This window comes from Rhea pennata, chromosome 2 (genome assembly GCF_028389875.1).
Source record: "Rhea pennata isolate bPtePen1 chromosome 2, bPtePen1.pri, whole genome shotgun sequence".
In the NCBI taxonomy this organism is placed as follows: Eukaryota; Metazoa; Chordata; class Aves; order Rheiformes; family Rheidae; genus Rhea; species Rhea pennata.
The window spans coordinates 155,480,129-155,501,404 of NC_084664.1; the positions used below are offsets into that span (position 1 = coordinate 155,480,129).

Genomic DNA, 21,276 nt, shown 5'->3' on the forward strand with positions numbered 1-21,276 from the left:
TATTTAGAGAAAAATTTGTCAAAGTATAACAACTATCTACTCCAGTGTGATTTTTTTTTTTAATGTAAATGAACATGTAATGTCCCATCCATTTTTATGTGTGCCCTTTGTTTGGAAGTAGTATATTCTAAACTACATGTCTTTGATATGAACAAATTCCTTAAATTCCTCAGTATAAAAGATCAGATTTGGTTAAGGGAATATCCGTAACTGCCAAATGTTTTGTAATAACATATTAACAGAAACATTTTTCTGAAGTGCTAGTCAGAGAATCACAGAATGGTTGATGTTGGAAGGGATCTCTGGAGATTACCTAGCCCACCTCTGTTATTCAAGCAGGGTCACCCAGAGCATGTTAGACAGGGTTGCATCCAGGTGGGTTTTGAATATCTCCAGAGAAGGAGACTCCACAACTTCTCTGGGCAACCTGTGCCAGTTTTGTCACCTAGTCAGTAAGCTATGTGAGAAGCTGGAAGGTACAGCTACAAGCACTTCTAGAGTTAAAAGGGAAGAACTAATCCTTTTGAGGTGGATTTTGAGGAACATGCCATTTATTGGATCTCTTTGGTGTCATTGTTTTAAATCTCTTAATTTTTGGTTATAGACATTTAGACCATCATAGACTATGGGATCCCAATGAATTTGCTGTTTCCTGCTTCAAAATCATCATGTATTCTATACAGGTAGGTTTATTCTAGACTTGTTTTCCTCACGCATGTGTTCTGAATACATGAGACAGGGTTAAATGCTTACCTCGTGGTGATAATAGACAGTGGATGAAGTCAAACAACCTGGAAAGTCACTTCCCAGAATTTTTTTTAAAGGGAAGCATACACTGAAACCTTTCAAGTATTAACTCTTTGTGAGCAGAAGTGTCTGATTTAATTTCGATTAATAGGTTTGAAGAAGGGAATAAAGATATTAAGAAATCTTCAGGAGAAGATAGTGTGGAGGTTCCTCAACAAGTCCCAGAACAAGAAGCAGGATAGCCATGATGATCTGACATTGTGACAGACCTAGAAATATCTCCTAGATTGCTTATGTTTCCAGCCCATGTACTGTATTGGTTTTAGAACCCAATGTGCAGCTGTGTTATGCTAATTCATTTTTTACCAGTAGGAAACAGTGTTGTCTGTAAACATCTTAAATGTTGGATTATATCAAGCACAAAACCCCAAAATGCAAAATTATCACAGAATTCAAGCTCTAGATATGCATATTTATCTTAATGCGTCCTGTTGCACATATCTTCCAGCTGAGATCCAGTATAGGTGTATGTAGAGTGATATTCAGGAGCATCCCTCAGAAATGAGATCTTCAGATTATAATATAGCTTTGGAAACAACATTTTAGTGCTTCTTAGTCATCAGATAGCAGATTAAAAGTTAAGAACTATTTAGAAAGAAGATTTAAACATAACAGAAAACGCTTCAGAAAAGAACTGGAAAATGAGTAGAGTGACGAAAATTATTAAAGATTTCTGTATGAGGAAAAGTTAGAGGAGGATATAAGTCTTCAGCCAAAAGGAGATGGTGGAGGAAGATATGTGAAGGAAAGAAATACATGAATTAATGAGATGTAGTAGGTGAGCAGAGATTTTTTTTTTTTTCTTTCCCTCAGCACTTACTAGTGCAAGGATTCTGGTCAGGTTCTAATAAGGCTTTTAAGCTTTGTTATTCAGGAATAAAATGAAACTAGAGGATGACAGTGTAAACAGGGTGTTACTCACAGCGAAATAAAGCTATGGAAATCCTTGCTGCAAAACATTGTGAGTGCTGAAAGCATACATAATTCCAAAAAGTGGTAGGACAGGTTCATGGAAGAAAACTGAGTTTTCTCAGCTCATATGTCGTCAGTGTTTTTCAAAAACAGTTGAAGTCCTTGAATTGCAATTAGCTGAATTAAGTACTGTTCAATGTTTCCCCTATTCTTATAGGGTTTACTAGATATTTTAATACTGCTTACTTCTGTGTAAAGGGCTAGGTGGACCTGTATGGCTTCATTTATCCTGTCGTTCTTTTAATTCATGTTTAATCCTGTACTGATTGAAATTGAGACAAATTTGTGAATAAGAATATTATAAAATAGTATAACCGTCCTGAATTAGCTAGTCAATTTATGCTAAATAAAGTCATAGCTTTTTTTAAAAAAACCTTTCTAATGTATTTTTTAATAGGCACAATATTCCCATCATGTAATACAAGAAATACTTGGACACCTTGATGTTCGTAAAAGGGATTCACCACAAGTCCGTGCTGGCATTATTCAGGTTCTTTTGGAAGCAGTTGCAATAGCTGCCAAAGGATCAATAGGTAAGTCATGTTAAATTAGTGGTATCAGGTTCAGATGGGTTTGTTTTCAGATCGAATGAAAGCAGGTATTTTGATTTTTATTATTATTACTTTGCATTACTTTGTTACTTTTTTCTTCTTTGTGTTGATAAAACATAATTGCAAATTGCTGAATACAATTAGTATGTATACTTATATGACTTTATTAAGTTGCATGAAAATATTTAGGTGCATTCATAACCTTGTGTAAGGTGAATTTCTGCTTTGTAAGAAGTCACAAAGCATAAGAAGTGCATGTGACTACAAAACAGTCAAGAAGACGATTACTGTGTGATACAGCTGCTATTAGATGACTAGTATTATGGGAGTCAAGAGTAGGATGAGGAAAACTGTGAAATTTTACCTCAGTAACTAATGGCTAGTTTTATGTTCGTGTGCTTACTTTGGTCTTTCCCTAAATGTTTTTGGTTTGCTTCATTAGCATAAATCTGAACCTATCCTTGCTGTTTTTATACAAGACCTTATGTGTGTGAATAGACTTGTGGAGGCTTTTATCACGTTATAAAAAGAGCTCATTATTTGATCCATTGTGTGGAACTAGATTTAATAGCAAACTCTGAAATAACTGGAACACAGTTGTAAATATCTGCAGTTTCACCCATTACTGATACTTAATTTCAGCAACCAGATATTTTAGGGGGGATGTAAAACTTGATAGTAATAAATATATTATCTTTATATTTATATATATATATATATATATATATATATATAAAATATATATATATATGTTTGTTTATATGTATTTATATAAAATTATAATTGCTGTTCCTCATTCCAAAATATTTCAGAAAAAATTCAGGATGTAGCATATTTCAAAAGTTTATCTTGACTATATCCTTCAAACAGTACATTTCACTTGTTCCTTTTAGTTTAATCTGATTTCTCATGAAAAGGGATTGAAAAGGTATGAGCTTTTATTTTCTTAAGACATCTTTCACTTGACAGTTGCAATCATTATGTGCTGTTTCCAGGCCCAACAGTTCTGGAGGTTTTTAATACCTTATTGAAGCACTTGCGCATCAGCGTTGACTTTGAGCTGGGTGATAGGCGCAGTTCAGCTGGTAGTGCCACTCTCAGCACAAGCTTCAAGGAGAGTGATGAGAGGATTGTCCAGAATGCTATTATTCAAACAATTGGTGAGTAAGGAGAGTTACACAGGTTCTCGCTTAAAATCCTTCCCCTGCCCCTCAGTGAGATGGTATTAAAATGGAGCTTGAGTTAAAATGAGTAATGGTGAGTGTGGGATCCCTGACTGTACTTCTAAATCCCAGGATTAGTTTGCTCGTTTGGCTTCTAAAAAGCTATTCTTCTAGTTATTAACTGAACAGATATCTGAGAAGCTCGATGAAAATTAAAATGCCAGCGTTTTGTCAGTTATTATCTTCTTTATACTGTATTTTTCATAAGCATGCTGATTATATTAGTGTCCCTTGTAATCACTGCATATATTTGATATATCATTTAATATTAGTCCTTTTATGAAAATCATATATGTCTCTATATAGAGACATATTTTGTAGGTGTTACTTGACAGCTTGTAGAAACCAATGTTAAACATAGCTACGGTGATGACACCTGATGGTCAATTGTGCTGCCATAACTTACTGCAGTTCTTTTAGGAGGCATAATATAGAATGGTAGCAACCATTTCTGTAAATGATTTCATTAAAATAGCCATCTTCTTTTCAAATTTTCTCACTATAGTAGTGTAGTGTGTTTGTGTGTGTATTTTGCAGTATACTTAGTGTGTTTCTTTACATTTCTCCTTAGTTAAAAATTTAGTAATTAAATGATAAATTTACTTATTCCTTGAATCTTTCTGGATCAGTAACAAAAATGTAGTAAACTATTTCTCACTATTATAGTAAAACTTCATTTAAATAAAAATGTATAAAAAATCAGTTAAAACTTTTTTATTCCTTCAAACTGACTTAGAAATTATTGCTGTGCAGAGGCATAGTTGTAAGGTAGTTATATACATGTGAAAATTCTGTTAGCACATCTTAGTATTTAATGGTAACATGAGAGGTGAAAGTAAATAATAACATTTTGTTCCCGCAAGAAACATCTTTAGTTCCTCACCACTTACAAGTTAAGAGATGTGACATATTTCAATTTCAAATGACATAATTACCCAAGGAAGATGAGATTAGAAGAAAGTGTTAGGGGTTGAAGAGGAAAGTGAGTACTGTGAAAAGACTGTGCCACTAAGCAAAAATGCTCATGTGGATTCTTGTATGATACAGCCTGAAACAGATCACAGTTTATTTCCAAAGATACAAGGTATCCAGATGGAATAGAAATTTTATTCTTAATCTCTGTTGATCTTGTAAGTATATTCCTAAGTGTTTATAAGGCTTCTCTCATAGACAGTAGAGCCTGATATTTCTCTTTCCTTCTGTGCTTTCGATCCATTTTTGTTTAGGGTTTTTTGGAAGCAATCTCCCAGATTACCAGAGATCAGAGATTATGATGTTCATTATGGGAAAAGTACCTGTTTTAGGGATAACTTCGCAGTCATTGGATACAAGCCACCTTGGGTCTGTATGACTTTCTATATTTTTGAATTTCTAATTATAAACTTAATTTTTCAAATCCTGCTAAATCAAGAAATGAAAAAAATTAAGAAAAACAGAATGCAAGTTCTCATTTGCTAAGGTATTAAAAGCCACACATGAGCAAGGCGAACAGTGTCAGCAGTTGAATTCAGTCTCCAAACAAGTCACTGATAACATTCCAATCAAACATTTTCTACTTATTTTGCTTAGTTTGCTGTCCACATCTACAATGTTTCTGAAATTATCTACTTAATGATCTACTAATTTCATGACTTCTTAAATGTTTGTTTTCTGAACACGAAAGCTGAGCTATAACTATGTTTGTTAAATAGCTGCATAATTTATGAATTATGTTTGTTTTTGCTTCAGTCTATATGTGATATGATCTTGCATTACGTATATGAAAATTTAGTCTCTGCTACACAAGACACTTTGATGCTATTGACTGTGTATATCCAGGTATAGCCAGTAAAGACAAATTTCTACTGTTACACAGAGACCAACGTTTTTTAAAAGGCTTGCTCTTTCTTCATGTTGTTTGTCCAAAGGGATTTGCATACAAATAAAACGGATCTCTCTTACTTGCTAGAATGGGTGTATTTGAATGGAGCAATTTACCTCAAACACGTTTTTATTCTGTAAAACCTTGAAAGTCACTATGTGACTATATACCCGTAGATATTTAATTTCTTTTAGTACTGGTGGATGTAAAGTTAGAATGGAAGAAGGACAAGCTATCTGTTGTTCCACATGCCTTCCTATGATACAAAAACTCTGTAGTTCTTTGGCTAACTTTGGAATTCACTTTCTTTTTCAGTAAGACACTGAGACTGAGACTTAGTTATGGCACCTCATTTGGAGACATTTATCTCCTGTAGTCATCCTGCATTGCCTTCCCATGATAGCTGTATTCAGATGTCAAATAACTAGTCATTCTGTGGTAGAATACTATTTTGAGATATGCGAAGAAACTAATTTTCAGCTTCTTCTGATTGTAGGGATTTGGGAACTAGGAGGATTCAGATCATGTTATTGAGGTCTTTACTTATGGTAAGCCTTCTTTTTTCAGTACATTAAGTTATAAACACACAGTGTTTCACTGTATATATTTATATATTTAAGTATACTGCTTCTGTATTATAAAACTAAACATACATTTATATTAAGTAGATCCTTAGGTCTACTGAATAAAATTCTACCAGCTTTTTAGTAACTACCTTACAAGCTATTCAGGAAATATTCTTCCATCTCTTACAGCATTACATTGTGTATAAGCTGTAACTGGATGTACAGATCCAAAAAAAAATGCCATAGAGTGAGTTGAGTTGACTAGTTTTGCAAGCAGTGGTATCAATGTCAAAGTGAAATTACTTTTGTCTATGATATTAAGAAAACTATGGCTCATACAATTGGTAACATTTTTTTATAGTGTAGAAATGAACGCACATCGCCAAGCCTAAAGTATCAGGTGTTTCCTTCGTAGCATTTCTCAGTTTCTTGTAAGGTATAGTTAAATGTTTTATCACAGATACATTTCTCAAAGCTTAACCTTCAAATTGTATTTCTGGAAAATACCAGGGACCTCTTTGCAGCATTTTATGAATGACCAAAACAGTAAACGCTTCCCAGCTAGAAGAGGTTTGTGGTTCCCATGCTCATTTTCTGTAGCTATTACCAATACAAGAATGCACACATGCATAGAACTTTGAGGTACTTCTGTATGCCCCAGCTAGGACTGAGAGTTTGGAGCATATACTTTAACCATATTTGGGAGGAGTCAGAGGCGTTTCAGTTGCTAATTCTTCGTACAGCACAGAGATGAACAATATCTGCAGGTGTTTTTATAGACTTCATACATAGTTAAGTTCTGCTAAATTCTCTCTTTTATATTTGATGAAATTACCCTAGAGACTTAGTTCTGTCAACTTCTTCCTAAGGATTCAGTCTGAGAAACTATATTTAGAATGCACTTGTCAGGAACTTCCTAAACTGCAATTTTAGCCCTCATATTGACACTCTTTGGTCCTGACAGTAATTTTAACAGATACAGATTATATTGCTCGTAGAAAAGACTCTTTAAGTAATGGTAATGAAACAAGTTTGAGCATATGATAATTTACTTGTGCAGCCTTCCTTTGTCTTCATAGTGTGAACACGTTGTGATAGCTGGGTTGTTTTTTCCACAAGTGTCTGAGTTTATCCTGTTAACAGGAGATACGTCCAGAACTTAATAGTAAAGCAGGCTGATGCGTGTAGGATTCTGGGCTATTTTGTTGCAAAATATGAAAACTCTTTAGTGCTTGAGGAAGGGAAAATTATATGAAGGGGTATGGTTTCATGACTAAAACTGTAGAATGCCTTTCTGGAAAATAAGTTTCTATCCCTGCTTGGCTGTGAAATTTCATTGGCAAATCAATAAAACCATTCTTTGCAGGTCAGAATATGAAATCCTGAATTTTGACTTGCAGTAGAGCTGAATCTTCACAGTTGCAATTTAATAATAGAAAACATGTTAGAAGAGACCTCAGGGGGTCATCTTGTACACTGTCCTCATTTAAGATGGATTAACTATACCTGGACTGTGAATGACTATTTATCTGGCCAGTGTCAAAAATTTCCATTGAAGTCAGTGAGAACTTTTCTTTTTTAATTATTTGGAGTGCTACATAGCCTATAAGCAGGCTATGAGGGATTCGAGTTGTGCCTATAAAAGTAATTGAACGCTTTTGACTTTAAGTTTTCTTTTGGCTTCTCTTTTATGTAGAATCAAAATCCCTTCATTGCACGAAGATGTAAAAATGAATGTTTTCAAGCTTGTGAATTGCTAAGATATTGCTAAATATTGCAGAAGAGATGTGGGAAGGAGGAAAGCTTTTATGATGGTACATAAAGTGTCATCTGCACACATAATAAAGAACTGAAAATTGCTGAATGCTGTATGTTCTGTGTACTGAACTGAACACTTATGGTTTTTTTTATATTTTAGAGAAAAGAATAATACTTGATAACATAATCTGTTGTCACAGGTGGACAACTTGAAGTTGTTCAAGCAATTAAAATCTGACACTTCATTAAAAATATACACTTTTATTTGTAGGCTTACTACTATACAATTCACACGTAGAAGTTACAATGGTGTGGAAAATGCATAACGAAGACAGAATTATCATTCAAAGTCTTTGACAAACATATGATTGCATTTTATTATAACTCAATTTTGTATTATTTTGGACCCCTCATCCTCAATGGCTTGTATTTGGTAGTTTCTAAATTCTGTTTTCTTTTGGAGGTCATAATATTTTAGTAATCTGCCATTTAAAAGAAGTAACTTCTTATATATTTCTGCCTGCTGTAAATATTCACCTGATAATATTAAAAATGTCATGTTGAAGTAAATTCTTAAGTATCTACAATACTTATTTTTAAGAAATATAATTGAATGAAACAGGTCAGTGTCAGTATTAGTTCAAAAACAAAAATACTTGCTGAGTGATGTTTTTCATTGTTTTGGGGTTTTGTGTTTAATTTATTTTCTCATGAGCATACCTGGTTACACATGAACGTACATGAACAGCTCAGAGATTAAACTAAGCTTGAAGTGGAAAATTATTTGTAGAAATTGTTACCTCTTCCAACTTTTTATGGGCTTCCACTCCCCCCATGAATATTCAGGAATAAAACTTCATGAGTAGTAGAACCACGTACCTACAAGAAAAATAAAGCTATGTTGGTAGTGGAGGGACCCTTAGAAAAGCCACTTAAAAATAAATGAGAGTTCATTTGAACATGCTTGTTAAAGGCTTTCCAAATTGATAATGAAGTTAGGAATTTTCAGAATTAATCCTGAACTTCCAATTATATTTACCTCCCAGATGCCACACAAAGCCCACTAAAAAGTGAATGGCAGCTGCAAGTAATTCTAATAGCGTAATGACAACACACATTAATATTACTTCAACAATGAACAGGTGACGGCAGGATACAAAGCAACAGCTATTACTAATGCACTTCCTGCCCCATTTCTGGACCCACTGTTGTCACCTTCACTCATGGAGGACTCGGAGTTAAGGCAACTGGTCTTGGAAATACTGCATAATCTCATTGATCGACATGACAACAGAGCAAAACTCAGAGGAATACGGTATTTTTTTGTTTGCTTTGGCTTAGTTGAAATTCTAGTTTAATATCTGAATGCTAAGTAATACAGATTTTTAATATTCCTCCCAAATATTAAATGTTAATGTTCTGTGATAAATGCACAGTTCCCTTAGTGCCATTTGTTGATGGAAAGAGTTTCATAGGTAAGCCTTAATGAATGATACATTAAAGGATTGTTCCAAATAGCTGCAAGTTTAACTGACTGTGTAACTAGTATCTGCTTTGTGGAAGACAGAATATAATATTTATGGGGATGTTGGGGCAAATCTGTGATTGTCATGATTGTATTTATGGTTCCCTCTCTTCAGCTGAGATTTGAATGTCATTATTAAATATGAATAATTAAAGTGGAAATTACTTCAAGATTTTTTTGAACAGTTCATGCATTTAACATTTTCCTTTTCCTTTACAACCTCTTTTTGCTAAAATGACATCTTGATTTCTTTTGTAGAATAATACCGGATGTTTCTGATCTAAAAATAAAACGAGACAAAATTTCAAGGCAAGACGTGAGCTTCATGAAAAAGGTGAAAGAAAGAAAAAGTTAACTTCTCCATCTAGAAAGAAAATGAAGTAATTGAGCCAGTAGCTTTGCTTTTCTTCTGCAACTCTGTTATTGCAACATGTTGCCAGTATCATTATCAAGTATTTTTACTTAAATCTCAATTACTTAAATGTTGAGGTACTCTAGGTACTTTGGAGATGGTTTTGTAGAATAAAATTTGCAGTTAACGCTTTGGTGAAAATTGATGCATGCATGGAATTTGAACAGTGTATATCTAAATCATGATTCTGAAAGATCTCTCTAGAGCGTTTCATTTGTGCTCAATGGGATCTTTTCATACAGAGTTAATTCTCAGCCTTTTTTATAAAGGCTGACTTAAGGTATACACTCAATTTAGAGTAGTAGTCTTCTATGACATGTATTTCATTGTGTTTTCAGATCATTATTTAAAAGACTTTTAAAATCTACTTAGTACAGTGTCTGAAGAAGTAAAGGTATCAGAGTTAACTTTGAAGAAAAAATTGTGCCTCATTTACAAGATTGTTTTTGCAATACATTGTGCCAATGGACTTCTAAATACATTTAATTCTGATTAAAATGTCTAAAGAAATTTTGTATTTAATGTTGCAGCTTCCTGACACAAATACATAGTAACTTCTCAGTTAAGCCTGAAGTATGTGAACATACGAAAATGCTTCAATTTATTTTGTCTGGCAGTTAAGGAAATACATTAAATCTGGAAGGTCCATGTTAAGTAATACTTGACTTTTTTTAGAGGATGGTTATGTGGAGTGAATTACTTGACCTTACTTTCTACTTGGGAGGAATACCTATAATTTTTAATGTACTCTATTTCTTCTGAGAACTTCCTATTATCTGACTATAGCCTATCTGTGTAGGTGTATTTGTAAACAGAAAATATAAGTTAAAGAAGTCAATACAAGGAGGTCTTAAAAATGTTTATCGTTGTGACCAGCCTGGGAAAAAATATTCCTTTCTCACGCTTGTCCTGTGCTGCTTTGCTTTTGTTTCCTTTTAGTTACAAAATTTAAAAATGCATGTCTTCAAAGAGCTAACTTTGTTTAACATTGTGTTTGTAAAAATCGGCAGAATTGCAATTTAACTTGTCCAGAAGCAAAAATGCTACATATAAAATAGTATACAAAATTGAGTTGCGCAGCTTTCTAGTAACATCGTGGGATATGTGTTCCTGCGAAGTTGGTACAGTTAATATTCTTTTCAATGTATTAAAACATACTTTGGTTAATATCATGTATATAAAGCACTAAAAAAATTGGCAATTATTTGTGATATGTCTTTTTACAAAGTGAATTAACTTTAATTTTAGCAATTTAATATCTAGAATCTAAAGCAGTTTGGAAGAGTTTAGTTAATAAAAATTTAATTTTGCTGAATTTTTAGTTTGCACTATCATTTGAAAAACGATTGGAGAGGAGAGGTGTCTCTGAGTAGGTTCAGAAAAGATATATAGTCTTCGAGAAAACTACTAACCTTGTGGAATGACTTAATTCAGTATTTATTCTTATGTGATACCATTTTTTTAATGTATATTGTAGACCTAATTTTAGGCACCCAATTCAGATGTACAAGTTAGCCTGTTCATCGCAGACTTCTTACATAATCAGAAGAGTGTGGAGAAGCACTTCCAAAAGCTCGTTAAGATCTGAATGCACTTCTAGGCTAGCTTTGTTTTATACGAGGAACCTAAGGTGACTGTGTATCAAACTTAGGCACTTTGGATACCTGAAATTAGGTGAAGTTCAGGCACTAAACTTTTCATCAGCGTCTACCTCTTCCAATGCAGTTTTTGTTCTCTATTATTTAAATTAACTAAAGATACTAATGGTAGCCAGTGTCTTACTAGGGAAATGTCTAACTTCTTGCGTTTTGTAGTCTTCTTAGAAAGATACTGTGTGTTCTAGAAAGTCCACATAATGCATTTATTTCCTATCTGGGAACATTTCTTTATCAGTGTGGTGAATTATGTCATTACTTGTATTTTCCAAATGTGATGTGCCCAGTGTGCAGCTAACCTTTTACTATGCTTATTTCATAGTAGCTTTTGTGCTTTGCTAATAACTCCGTTTTCTCCTTTTTTTTTCTAAATATAACATTGGATATGTAACACTGTCGGTCCCGTATATTTAAAGAGCTATGATTTGATTTTAGAAATATGAAAAAGACTAATAGCATCTTTATGACTTATGTCATTATTTTATACTTGAAAAACAAATATTACAAATTAGTTTTATTTTACCTTCTAAAACTGAGCTGTGATTTTCTGAGTTTAAGCGTTAATCTTTATATCTTGAAAAATAATCATGTCAAGTAATGTAGGCTTGCATCCTGTACAGACTAAGTGTAGTGGGGAGGTACTGTGTACTGTCTTGCGTACAAAACCTGCTTCCTAACCTCTCTTTCTGTATTTATGTTTTTGTCTTGAAATAATTATTTCTACACAAAGATTTGGTTTAAACACAGTGTTACATTGATCTGATTCTCTATTGAGTGAGAGAAGAAAAATTACTTTTGTATTACTTTTGTATTTGAGGGTCTTTCACACTACCAAAGTTTAGATAACTTATGTCCTTCACTGGAGCTAGTGCCTCCATATGTTCAGTGGTAAGCAAGCCTTGTTCATCTTCTAAAACTTCTAAAAATTTCCTGCATCATCTTGCCTGTCTCTGTACTTCTATATTAAAAACAAACAAACAAAAAACCCCTAAGTATTGTATTTAGAAGAAAGCTTCCTATTTGAAGTACCTGTCATGCTGTAAATCAGTGATCTTTCTGATTAATGATGTACATGTATATTTGTATTTTTGATTCTTTAACCAAAATGATCTGACATCAGTTAGCCCTACTTGAGGCTAGATGGCATTTAGATGTCCCATCTAACCTAAGTTACTATGACTTATCTACTTATTTATTTATTTTTATTATAGCATGGTCAGCAGCTATACAGACACATCTACTTAGGCTCTAAAGAAGAAGACAACGTCCAAAAGAACTTTGAGCTTCTGTATACAACTCTAGCTCTTACCACAATTGAACTAGCCAATGAAGAAGTAGTAATTGACCTTATTCGATTAGCTGTTGCTTTGCAGGTATGATTCTTTAATAATTTATATTTACAAATAGAGTTGTGAATATTTTGTTTGTTTGCATTATCAGTCTTCAAATTGGGAATTACATAAATCAGACCTAATACGATTTTAAGGATGTGCAATATGTACATAATATTTATTAGTAGGGAAGCCTTGACTGATTAGATTTGTTACTGAATCCTGCTGTATTCTCTAAATATAGAAGAGGCAAAAATCTGTTAAAACATTCCTGAGAATCACTGATACCTTGTCAGTCTGGTAATGAATGTATTCTTACTGTCTATGATCTTGATTCAGTATTTATTATAAAATATATAGAACAACATTATGGCTTCACCTTGGGAGAAAGCTTTTAGATAATTGACTGATAAGAAACAGGCTTATTTAACCTCACCTATACTAAAATTCTGTGAGTGTATTGAGAGACTTTATTTCTTGATACTGCTAATACATGTTCAAACCTATGTTTTATATTTGCATGCAGTTTTTGGAGAAGCTATAAAACTGAGTAGCTTTATCCATGTCAAAGCAGTATGAAAAATACAGCTGGTATGTGTCACAGAAATTTAATAAAACTGTGTCCTGTATTCTCAGTTCACTCTTGTACTGAAATTACTTATTCAAGAAAATGGAGGGAATGATATGAGTTTAAATATAAGTCATGATTTTGTCATATAATGACATAAATCTCTAAGCTGACAAAAGAGAAGTGCAGATGATGCATCTCAAATGCTTCATCTCTTGTGTTCTGTCTCTGGAACGCTGGTAAGTTAATTCAAACTGTAAGACTATCAAATTTTGTGGGGGAAAATAAATCTTATGACATACGTATGTAAAATGAAATGGTCTGTGGGGCATGGATTGAGATATCTAGGAAAGCTGATAATCAACTGCATCGCTAATCCTAACTCCTACACAGGAGAGTGAACAGAGTATATGAATAAATGGCTTTGTTCAAATCCTCAGCTTTAACAGTCTCAAGTTAGTTTTCTCATAAATGTAAAGAGCTAGTCCAAGTTCAGAAATGTTCTTTAGCTATCAAAGCTGGGAAATGTGTGGGAAAAAAAAATAGCAGCTTGAAGATAGATTCAGGGATAGTTTCAATTGACTTTTTTTTTTTTATGACTGGTGCTAAATTCATAATTGAGAACCTAAATATGTGTATTAAACATCACTAGCTGCACAGGATCTTTGGAAGGCTTAAGAAACACTTATTTAGATATTTTTATTTGGAAGACTTTCCTACGTTTCTTTTATGAGGTTTGTTTGACATCTACATTGTAAAGTACTTTTCCTAAAACGTCACTTCTACAGAAGAGCAAATGTAGACGGTAGGAACTGGAAATACAAAAGCATCAAGTTGGTGTAGAAGGAAAAGTGACTAAAAAGGGATTCTGAACAGTCATCTTGACCATAATGTTGCCTTGCTAGATTATCTTGGAGCAAATTGTCTTTCTCTGCTTCCTTATTTCTGAAAAAACACCTACCTACTACTGTGGAAATGTTAATAATAAGCATTAAGTACTGGCCTTTATGGTTTAGTACTGAGGACTCACAACAGTGGTGTTTTTTTGTTTAACTACTGTTTTTAACTTTCCTGAAAAATATTGATGAACAGAAGGTAAGCCATACAGAGATCTTAAGGGCCAGAGTCTATCAGTCATTACTGTGTACTCTTCCTATGAAATAAAATTTGAGTGGAGTAGATTTATTCCTCTCTTAGGGGTTGGAGCATTCAGACTCTCCAACTCTAGACCAATATTTAACTAATTCTGGAGCTAAACAACCATACCAAGATTGTATGATGAAAGTATTAAATGCCAGATAATACCAGATAGTCATCATGTATCAATTAATGTTATTACTCATAATTACTACTGCAGTATATGTAGAAGAGCCTGTTAACTTTGGAGTGTTTAATATTGTCCTTTACATTTCAGGACATTGCCATCATCAATGAGGATAATCTGCCAATGTTTAATCGTTGTGGTGTTATGGCATTGGTTGCAGCATATCTAAACTTTCTAAGTCAGATGATTGCTGTCCCTGCCTTTTGTCAGCATGTCAGCAAGGTAGTACATAGTTAAGTAACTTCAGCTGTTTAGTAAAGTATGTCTTAGTGCAAAATAAGTAAATTACTTTTGCTAAGTAATTGCTTGTGTTCTGTGACTTCGTGAGTTAATGAGGAACATGATGGTAAAATAATATAACTAACAAAATTATGTATAACAAGTAAAATAGATGAAAATACTATAATTTCTTTTATTTCAAGTCTTTGTTTTGCTTGCATAATTTGGATTTTATATTATTTTTGAGCAATTGCCTTTCCAGTTAGCTATAAATGGTACTTTCCTCAAAAAAATTAGTGTGAGTTTAAACATATTATGTAGATCTTCACCCACCCCCTTATGTTAAGAATTGGCCTTTTGAATTTATGCCCACCAACACTACTGTTTGTCTTCTGTCTTTGATAGCATTACCTGCTGACTCTTAAACTTATCCACAGAATGTTCTTCTCTCACAGCATAGTAGCTTTACTTTGTTCGTGCTGCTGCATATATTGGACTCAATCCCCTTCTGGTATAAGACTTTCCAGCCTCACTGGCTTTGTAAAACAATTCCAATGTACACAAGACCATGAGAACTAGATTCTTAATTTAAAGGCTGAGTGCCACAATCATCTTCTCTGGTTAAAAGACATTATTAAAGGCCTCATTTGTGCTGAGGTGAATGTTAGTGAAGGATTTAATCTGCAGCAGAACTTTAAGCAGCTTATTAGTTGGAGGAAATAAGTATGGAGGCATTCATGCTACTTGTCTTGTTTTCTCAGGTCATTGAAACTAGAAGTTTGGAAGCACCTTATTTTCTACCGGAAACAATTTTCAAAGACAAATGCAAGTAAGTACAATTCAGTATGTTAATCAGTTAACACTGAATTACCTATCTTAGTATTAAAATTTATACATCTTTGAAATATGTTGTGTCTGTGAAATGCAGTATGGAGGTTTAATAGTGTACGAGATAGGAGAAGAAAACCAAGCATTAAAACAGATACAAAAAATGTACTGTTTTTCAGCCTTTTTCTATTGTAGTGAAAGCTGCTTGCATCTATGTCTCATGATGCTTGTTCTAAAGGTTACTTAAGCAAAATATATTTTACTTACTTTTACTTTGCAGTTTTCTTTGTAAATCGCAGAGCCTATTCTCTAAATAAATAGCAGAGTAGGTAAGGAATATATTTCATTCAGATAATCAAGATGTGTTAACTCAAAGTATTGCAGAGTGGTCTCACTTTAGGGTGTACATTCTTTCTTAAATAACTGAGCAAATTTTATTTTCATCAGAACATCACCATAGAGCCTTTTTCTTGTTACTTTGTAGACTTTGGAAGAATATTTCACTTCATAAAAAAATCTCTATTGTTAGATAATAACCTTAAATATGTATTTTAACAGTCTTCCAAAATCCTTAGAGAAGCATGAAAAAAATTTATTTTTCCTCACAAACAAGATTGCGGAATCATTAGGTGGCAGCGGATACGGTGTGGAAAGATTGTCTGTTCCGTATGTACCCCAGGTAACAGGTAAGTGATGATTAGTGGCAAAACTGCTAAGCACCAGTTATTAGGAATGCTTTCTTAATGTCTTGTCTCTCACCACATCAAATTATATTTCATTTCAGTACTTTGCAACAAAGTTTTATCTTTGTAGGGTTTTTGGTTTTGTTTTTGTTTTTGTTTTTTTTAATGATCTACTGGATTATTGTTAAGACAATTTCAACTTCATATGTCTTTTGCAACCCTGTCCCCTCTGCAATTCAGGAACCAGGGCAGAAAACTCCTGAGCCCACTTAGACTCTTTCTGAAGAAGTCTTTGCTTTCTAAAGAATACTTAACAGGACACTAGTGATTATCGCTATGTTTCTATATTAACTTGAGCTAGTAGATAAGACAATATTATAGAAGTCGGTACAATTTTAACTGACCTCATAAAAAGGGTAGGAAGCACATCCCATCCTGATCCACAAGTTCTTACCATCTAGCTTTATGCTGATTTACTTGCCTTAGCCAAATTCTCAATGAGCAGGTGTTCGTTTAATTAAGAATGTTAAGTTTACTTTCACTGGCTGTCTGTGCTAGCAAGATACATGTGAGGTAACACACTAAAGATAAAGTATACCTGAGGAAGATTTGTAAGAGTTCTTGCTACCTATTATGAGTGTGCAAATAGTATGCGAGTGACTACCTAGTGTGTGACTGGGTTTTCTCCCTTTATTTTGAAAGACAGTTGAGCAACTTACTGAAAAATTGTTTAAAGAAATTGTTTTACTGTGTAGTTTGCAAATGTGCACAACTGGTTGTTATTGTAGTGGACTTTGAACATCACTATCTGAAGCATAAGTCAAAATGAAAGTTCATTCCAGGAAAAAATGACTTTTATCCTTTGTAGATTGTTCATACAAACAAATGTGATACACATGAACAGTGAATATCAGATCTGTGGCCCTTGCAGTGCACTTCAAGGACATTGCAGCCTGCTCTCGAATAAGTTTTCTTTGGATAGATGCTATAGGAGAGAATGAGTTCTGCAGAACAGCTGATCTGATTTTGCTCCAAGTACTAGCAGGCAACCTAGTAATATATTGAGACACAGCTGTAATGTCTATTCTCTGCTGCTGGGATGACTTCTAACAAGGGAAATGTTTCTGTTAATTATTTCGTCTGACATACAAAAAACATTTAGCACCGTATATCTTTTGGATATATTTATTGGAGGAAGAAGTAGGTGCCAAATAAGGGAAGGTTTTCAAATTTTTATTGTCTTTGAGTAAATGAAAATTGAATGAGAAAGATAGTCTGGTTGAGATTTTGTGTGAAGAGTTAAGCTTCTAGAAAATGCTTTGTAGACAAAGGATCTTGCTAGAGTTTTCTTGGATACCCTCATAAAAACTTGTCCCTACTCAGGAAGCTATATAATGTATAAATTCTAACATGAGAGAGGTTAAGTAAATTTAGCTGCTAGTATGCAATCAGCTGCTTAGTTGGGTGATGAGAAATGTTTGTATTTAATGCCAAGTGTTAGAGTACATGGGGAGAGGAAATATTTTGTAAATAAACACATCTGAAAATGGTTTCAGAAAAATTAATCACTGATTCTGCTCAATATTGAGCTTCCAAAATTTTCATTTGTCCAAATCAAGCAAATATTTTGGATTTCTGAAACTTTTCATTATGACTTGAATGAAATGTTTCATTCCTGCTGTTACATTGTAATGCTAGAAGATAGTGTTCCAAAATATCTCAAAAACTTCAATAGAAGATAAATCAGCTTTTTATATATTACTTTGAAAGTTGTAGTTGAATCCAAATTTCTCAAAAGAATTATTCCTAAACGTTAAGAATGTAATGTTTAACAATGACATACAGAGATAGAATTATGATCAGCTCTACTTTCATATTAGGCTTTGGTAATCATATGGATGTTCTACATACTCGGAAGACATTCATATATACAACATTTCATACCTTGTTCTCTTCATTATTTTTAGGGAGGGGTTAGCTGATGTTTAAATGTATACTTAATTATATTTCTTTCATGTATTTTTTGTTTATTTGCATTTTTTTTTAATTTAGCTCTATTTCCATCAAGCAAAAAATCTCATAAATGCAGACACAAGTTGAAAGGTAAAAAGCATTGTAGGTCAACCTGCTCTCCTGTTAGCTGTGGTGTGTGTGAATAGGATATGCCTGGTTGAACACATAGTGCTTTTAGAAGACCTTTAGACAAGCAGGCCAGAAATTGTGTTGTACTTAGTTTCTCCTTTTGCTTTTGTTGCTTCATCTCCTTCCTGATATACTTGTAGCCTTGTCTGCAGCTGCAGGGTTTGCCTTTGGATTTACTCTTAATTTGGAATTCTAAAATCTGGCAGTTTCCAATTTTCATCCTCTGAACAGGTGATAGGTCCATAACTATGATTTTCGTGACAGTTCTGATTACAAAAAATGAAATTGTAATGAATTTTAATGAAGTTGCAGTGAAATTACAAGAACTTGATGGGAAGTTCCAAGAAACTGTCACCTATTCACAGATGGTGAAATATCGTACTCTCTATCCATGGTAAATTTAGAACTGAAGGTTTTCAATGAAATGTGAAGATGAGTAAATAAAATGCTAATCACTTTTTCCAGTTCTGTTTATTTCAACTTGTTATTCATTAGTTCAATTTAGTTTTCACTTGTATTATATTAAGTTAAAAGATGATTTGCCCACACATTTCATATTTTAAGGTTTTCTCTTTAGTTTTTTCCCTGTGGGGTCTCTCCAAGGAGTATGATGTTGTAAATGCAGAATTTGAGCGTAGGATAGATTCTGTATTTGTGTAAACACAAAATAAATTTGTCTCTAGCTGCACAATTTGTTTATTTCCTCCTCTGCTGCCCTGACACACTACAGAGAATATTATTGGGGCAGGCTGTAAAATTTCCTATCCTTGAGGTAAATACAGTTCACAAACCAGTATCTGCATAGATGTGACTGTCAGTACAGTTCAGAATCTGTCTCAAATTTTTCATGTCACACTCTTCAAAATAAACAAAAAATCTTTGGCTGCTTATTACTATATGATGAGGAAAACTTTCACCTGTCTAGTGTGTGTGACCACCTCAAAAAGTGAGACGGTTAATCATTATCTGTTAAAGAAGTTACTGTATTTACTTGCAGCAAAAATGTTTGCTGTACTAAACACTGTAGCTTTACTAACAGTCTGCTGTTCTGTGTGGTGTGCCCTTAGACTGAGCTATAAATCCATGCAGTGTTTTAGACGTGATATATAGTGAGGTCTGGAAGCACTGATTTCATGTTAGAACCAGGAGGAACCAACTTTAGACGTAACCCAACACCTTCAGGTGTAGATACTTTCATATCATTAAAAAATGAGAAAGAAAAAAAGCTAGAGAAAAGCAGTCAAGAAGATAAAACGGTTAGTAATGAGGAAATTGGTCATTTTGGGAGAGTTCTTCTATTCACCTGTTTTCATGAAAGAGTCGACTTTGCCTCAGTTGAGTGACAGCAAATAAAAAGTGAAGTGTGGAACGTTTTGGTTGTGTGCAGGTTTTTAAAAAAAAGAAACCCTTCAAATGGACAGCGTAATACTGTCATTTTAGAAAAGGTCATAAAGGTAATTAATCTCTCAACAGGTTTTCCAGGCCTGAAACAGTCTGTGAGGAAATGTGTTGTCATAACCAACGTGGTAAAAAGGATGATGAATAGGGATTTAGTGCTTTGCTTACTCTGAGAGCTTGCTTCCTGTAAGATTTTTCTTTTTTTTTTGTCCTGTTACATTGCTCTGCCGATGTAAATCTTAAAGTAGAAACTAATGTTTTTGATTCATTCCAAATGGGTTAATGTCTGTGTGGTTAAAATATAGTCTATGTTTAGAACATCATTAGAACAACATAAATACATTGACATACTAGATCATATTTTGGAGCTTATTTTTCAGGCCTACAGTTGTTATTTTGAAAAGGAAAACAAATGTTACTAGAAGCTGGATTGTGCTTTGGAAAGTAGTAGTACTGATAAAATATGCTGACAGGCATTATAGAGGTAGTAAGACCAAAAATGACTTATCAATTATACTTAAATTGTTTGGAGTCTTACGATGTGTAAACATACATTTTTAACTCCTAAAATTGTATTATTATGTGGCAAACTTCTAGCTTTATTTCATTACTCAATATACTCCACTTATCTGTTGCAAGTTTACTTATTCAGTGAAGATAGCAAACTGATTTGTCCTAAAAGTAAGGCATAAAATCTAGCTGGAAATGTACCTGACAGAAATAGTCTTTTGTAATCAACTAACTCGCAAGTGCCTGAATTATACTCAGTGTGTGGATGTTCATTGGCTGTTCTCTGCTGGAAAATTTTAGGGAGCTGCCAAATCCAGCAGGCCAATGGAGGCAAGGCCGCTGCAGCTCAGCACCCTCAGGTCCAGCCTGTAGCTGGTAGAGTCGCTCTTGCACACCCCAACACCCCCACGTCTCAGTCAACACCCGGCTCCTATGGTATTTCAAGGAGTTGGCCTGAACCCTCTGGTCCCTCCAATAGCCAACTCCTCCCGGGGCCTCCACCGAGACGCGTGCACAGACCTGGCTCCCAGGCCACTTCCCCCTACTCGCCGGCTGCTCCGGCTTGCTAATCAGTGGCAATGGCACGCTGCCATGCGTACCCTCGCTCGCCCGGGCTCTGGCACCCAGGCCCACGAGCCCCATGACCCGGGATCCCGCTCCGGCTGCCGGCCCTCAGACCTCCCCGCACACCTGTGCACGCAGAACAGTCCCTCACCCAGGAAAATAGCTGGAAATGGAGTTTAGTGATAGGACAGGACAGACGGTGCTGACGAGGCGCAGGGGACGGCCAGGCAAGGCCCGGCCCGGCAGCCTGGGTACACCCACGGGGCCCCTTATCCCCTCATCCCTCTCTTTTCTCGTGCTTGTTTCTCCCCAAGCCACCTCGGTTCCTGCCTCTCTCCATGTTTGGTCCGTGCCCTGAGCATCCCATAACAAGTTTGTG

At 34.5% G+C, this 21,276-nt stretch overlaps 1 protein-coding gene across 6 annotated transcripts in view; it reads left to right on the forward strand.

Annotated features, from left to right (window-relative positions):
- The window catches only part of EFR3A (EFR3 homolog A), a 73,912-nt gene that overhangs the window by 44,611 nt on the left and 8,025 nt on the right, over positions 1-21,276 (forward strand). For all 6 annotated transcript variants that reach the window (XM_062570631.1, XM_062570630.1, XM_062570632.1 and 3 more), the window contains 11 exons: positions 605-683; positions 2,177-2,312; positions 3,326-3,490; positions 4,780-4,894; positions 5,911-5,962; positions 8,881-9,053; positions 9,522-9,597; positions 12,542-12,703; positions 14,644-14,775; positions 15,534-15,601; positions 16,159-16,286. In XM_062570631.1, coding sequence (XP_062426615.1) covers positions 605-683; positions 2,177-2,312; positions 3,326-3,490; positions 4,780-4,894; positions 5,911-5,962; positions 8,881-9,053; positions 9,522-9,597; positions 12,542-12,703; positions 14,644-14,775; positions 15,534-15,601; positions 16,159-16,286 — 1,286 coding nt within the window. The remainder of the gene's footprint in view (positions 1-604; positions 684-2,176; positions 2,313-3,325; positions 3,491-4,779; positions 4,895-5,910; positions 5,963-8,880; positions 9,054-9,521; positions 9,598-12,541; positions 12,704-14,643; positions 14,776-15,533; positions 15,602-16,158; positions 16,287-21,276) is intronic.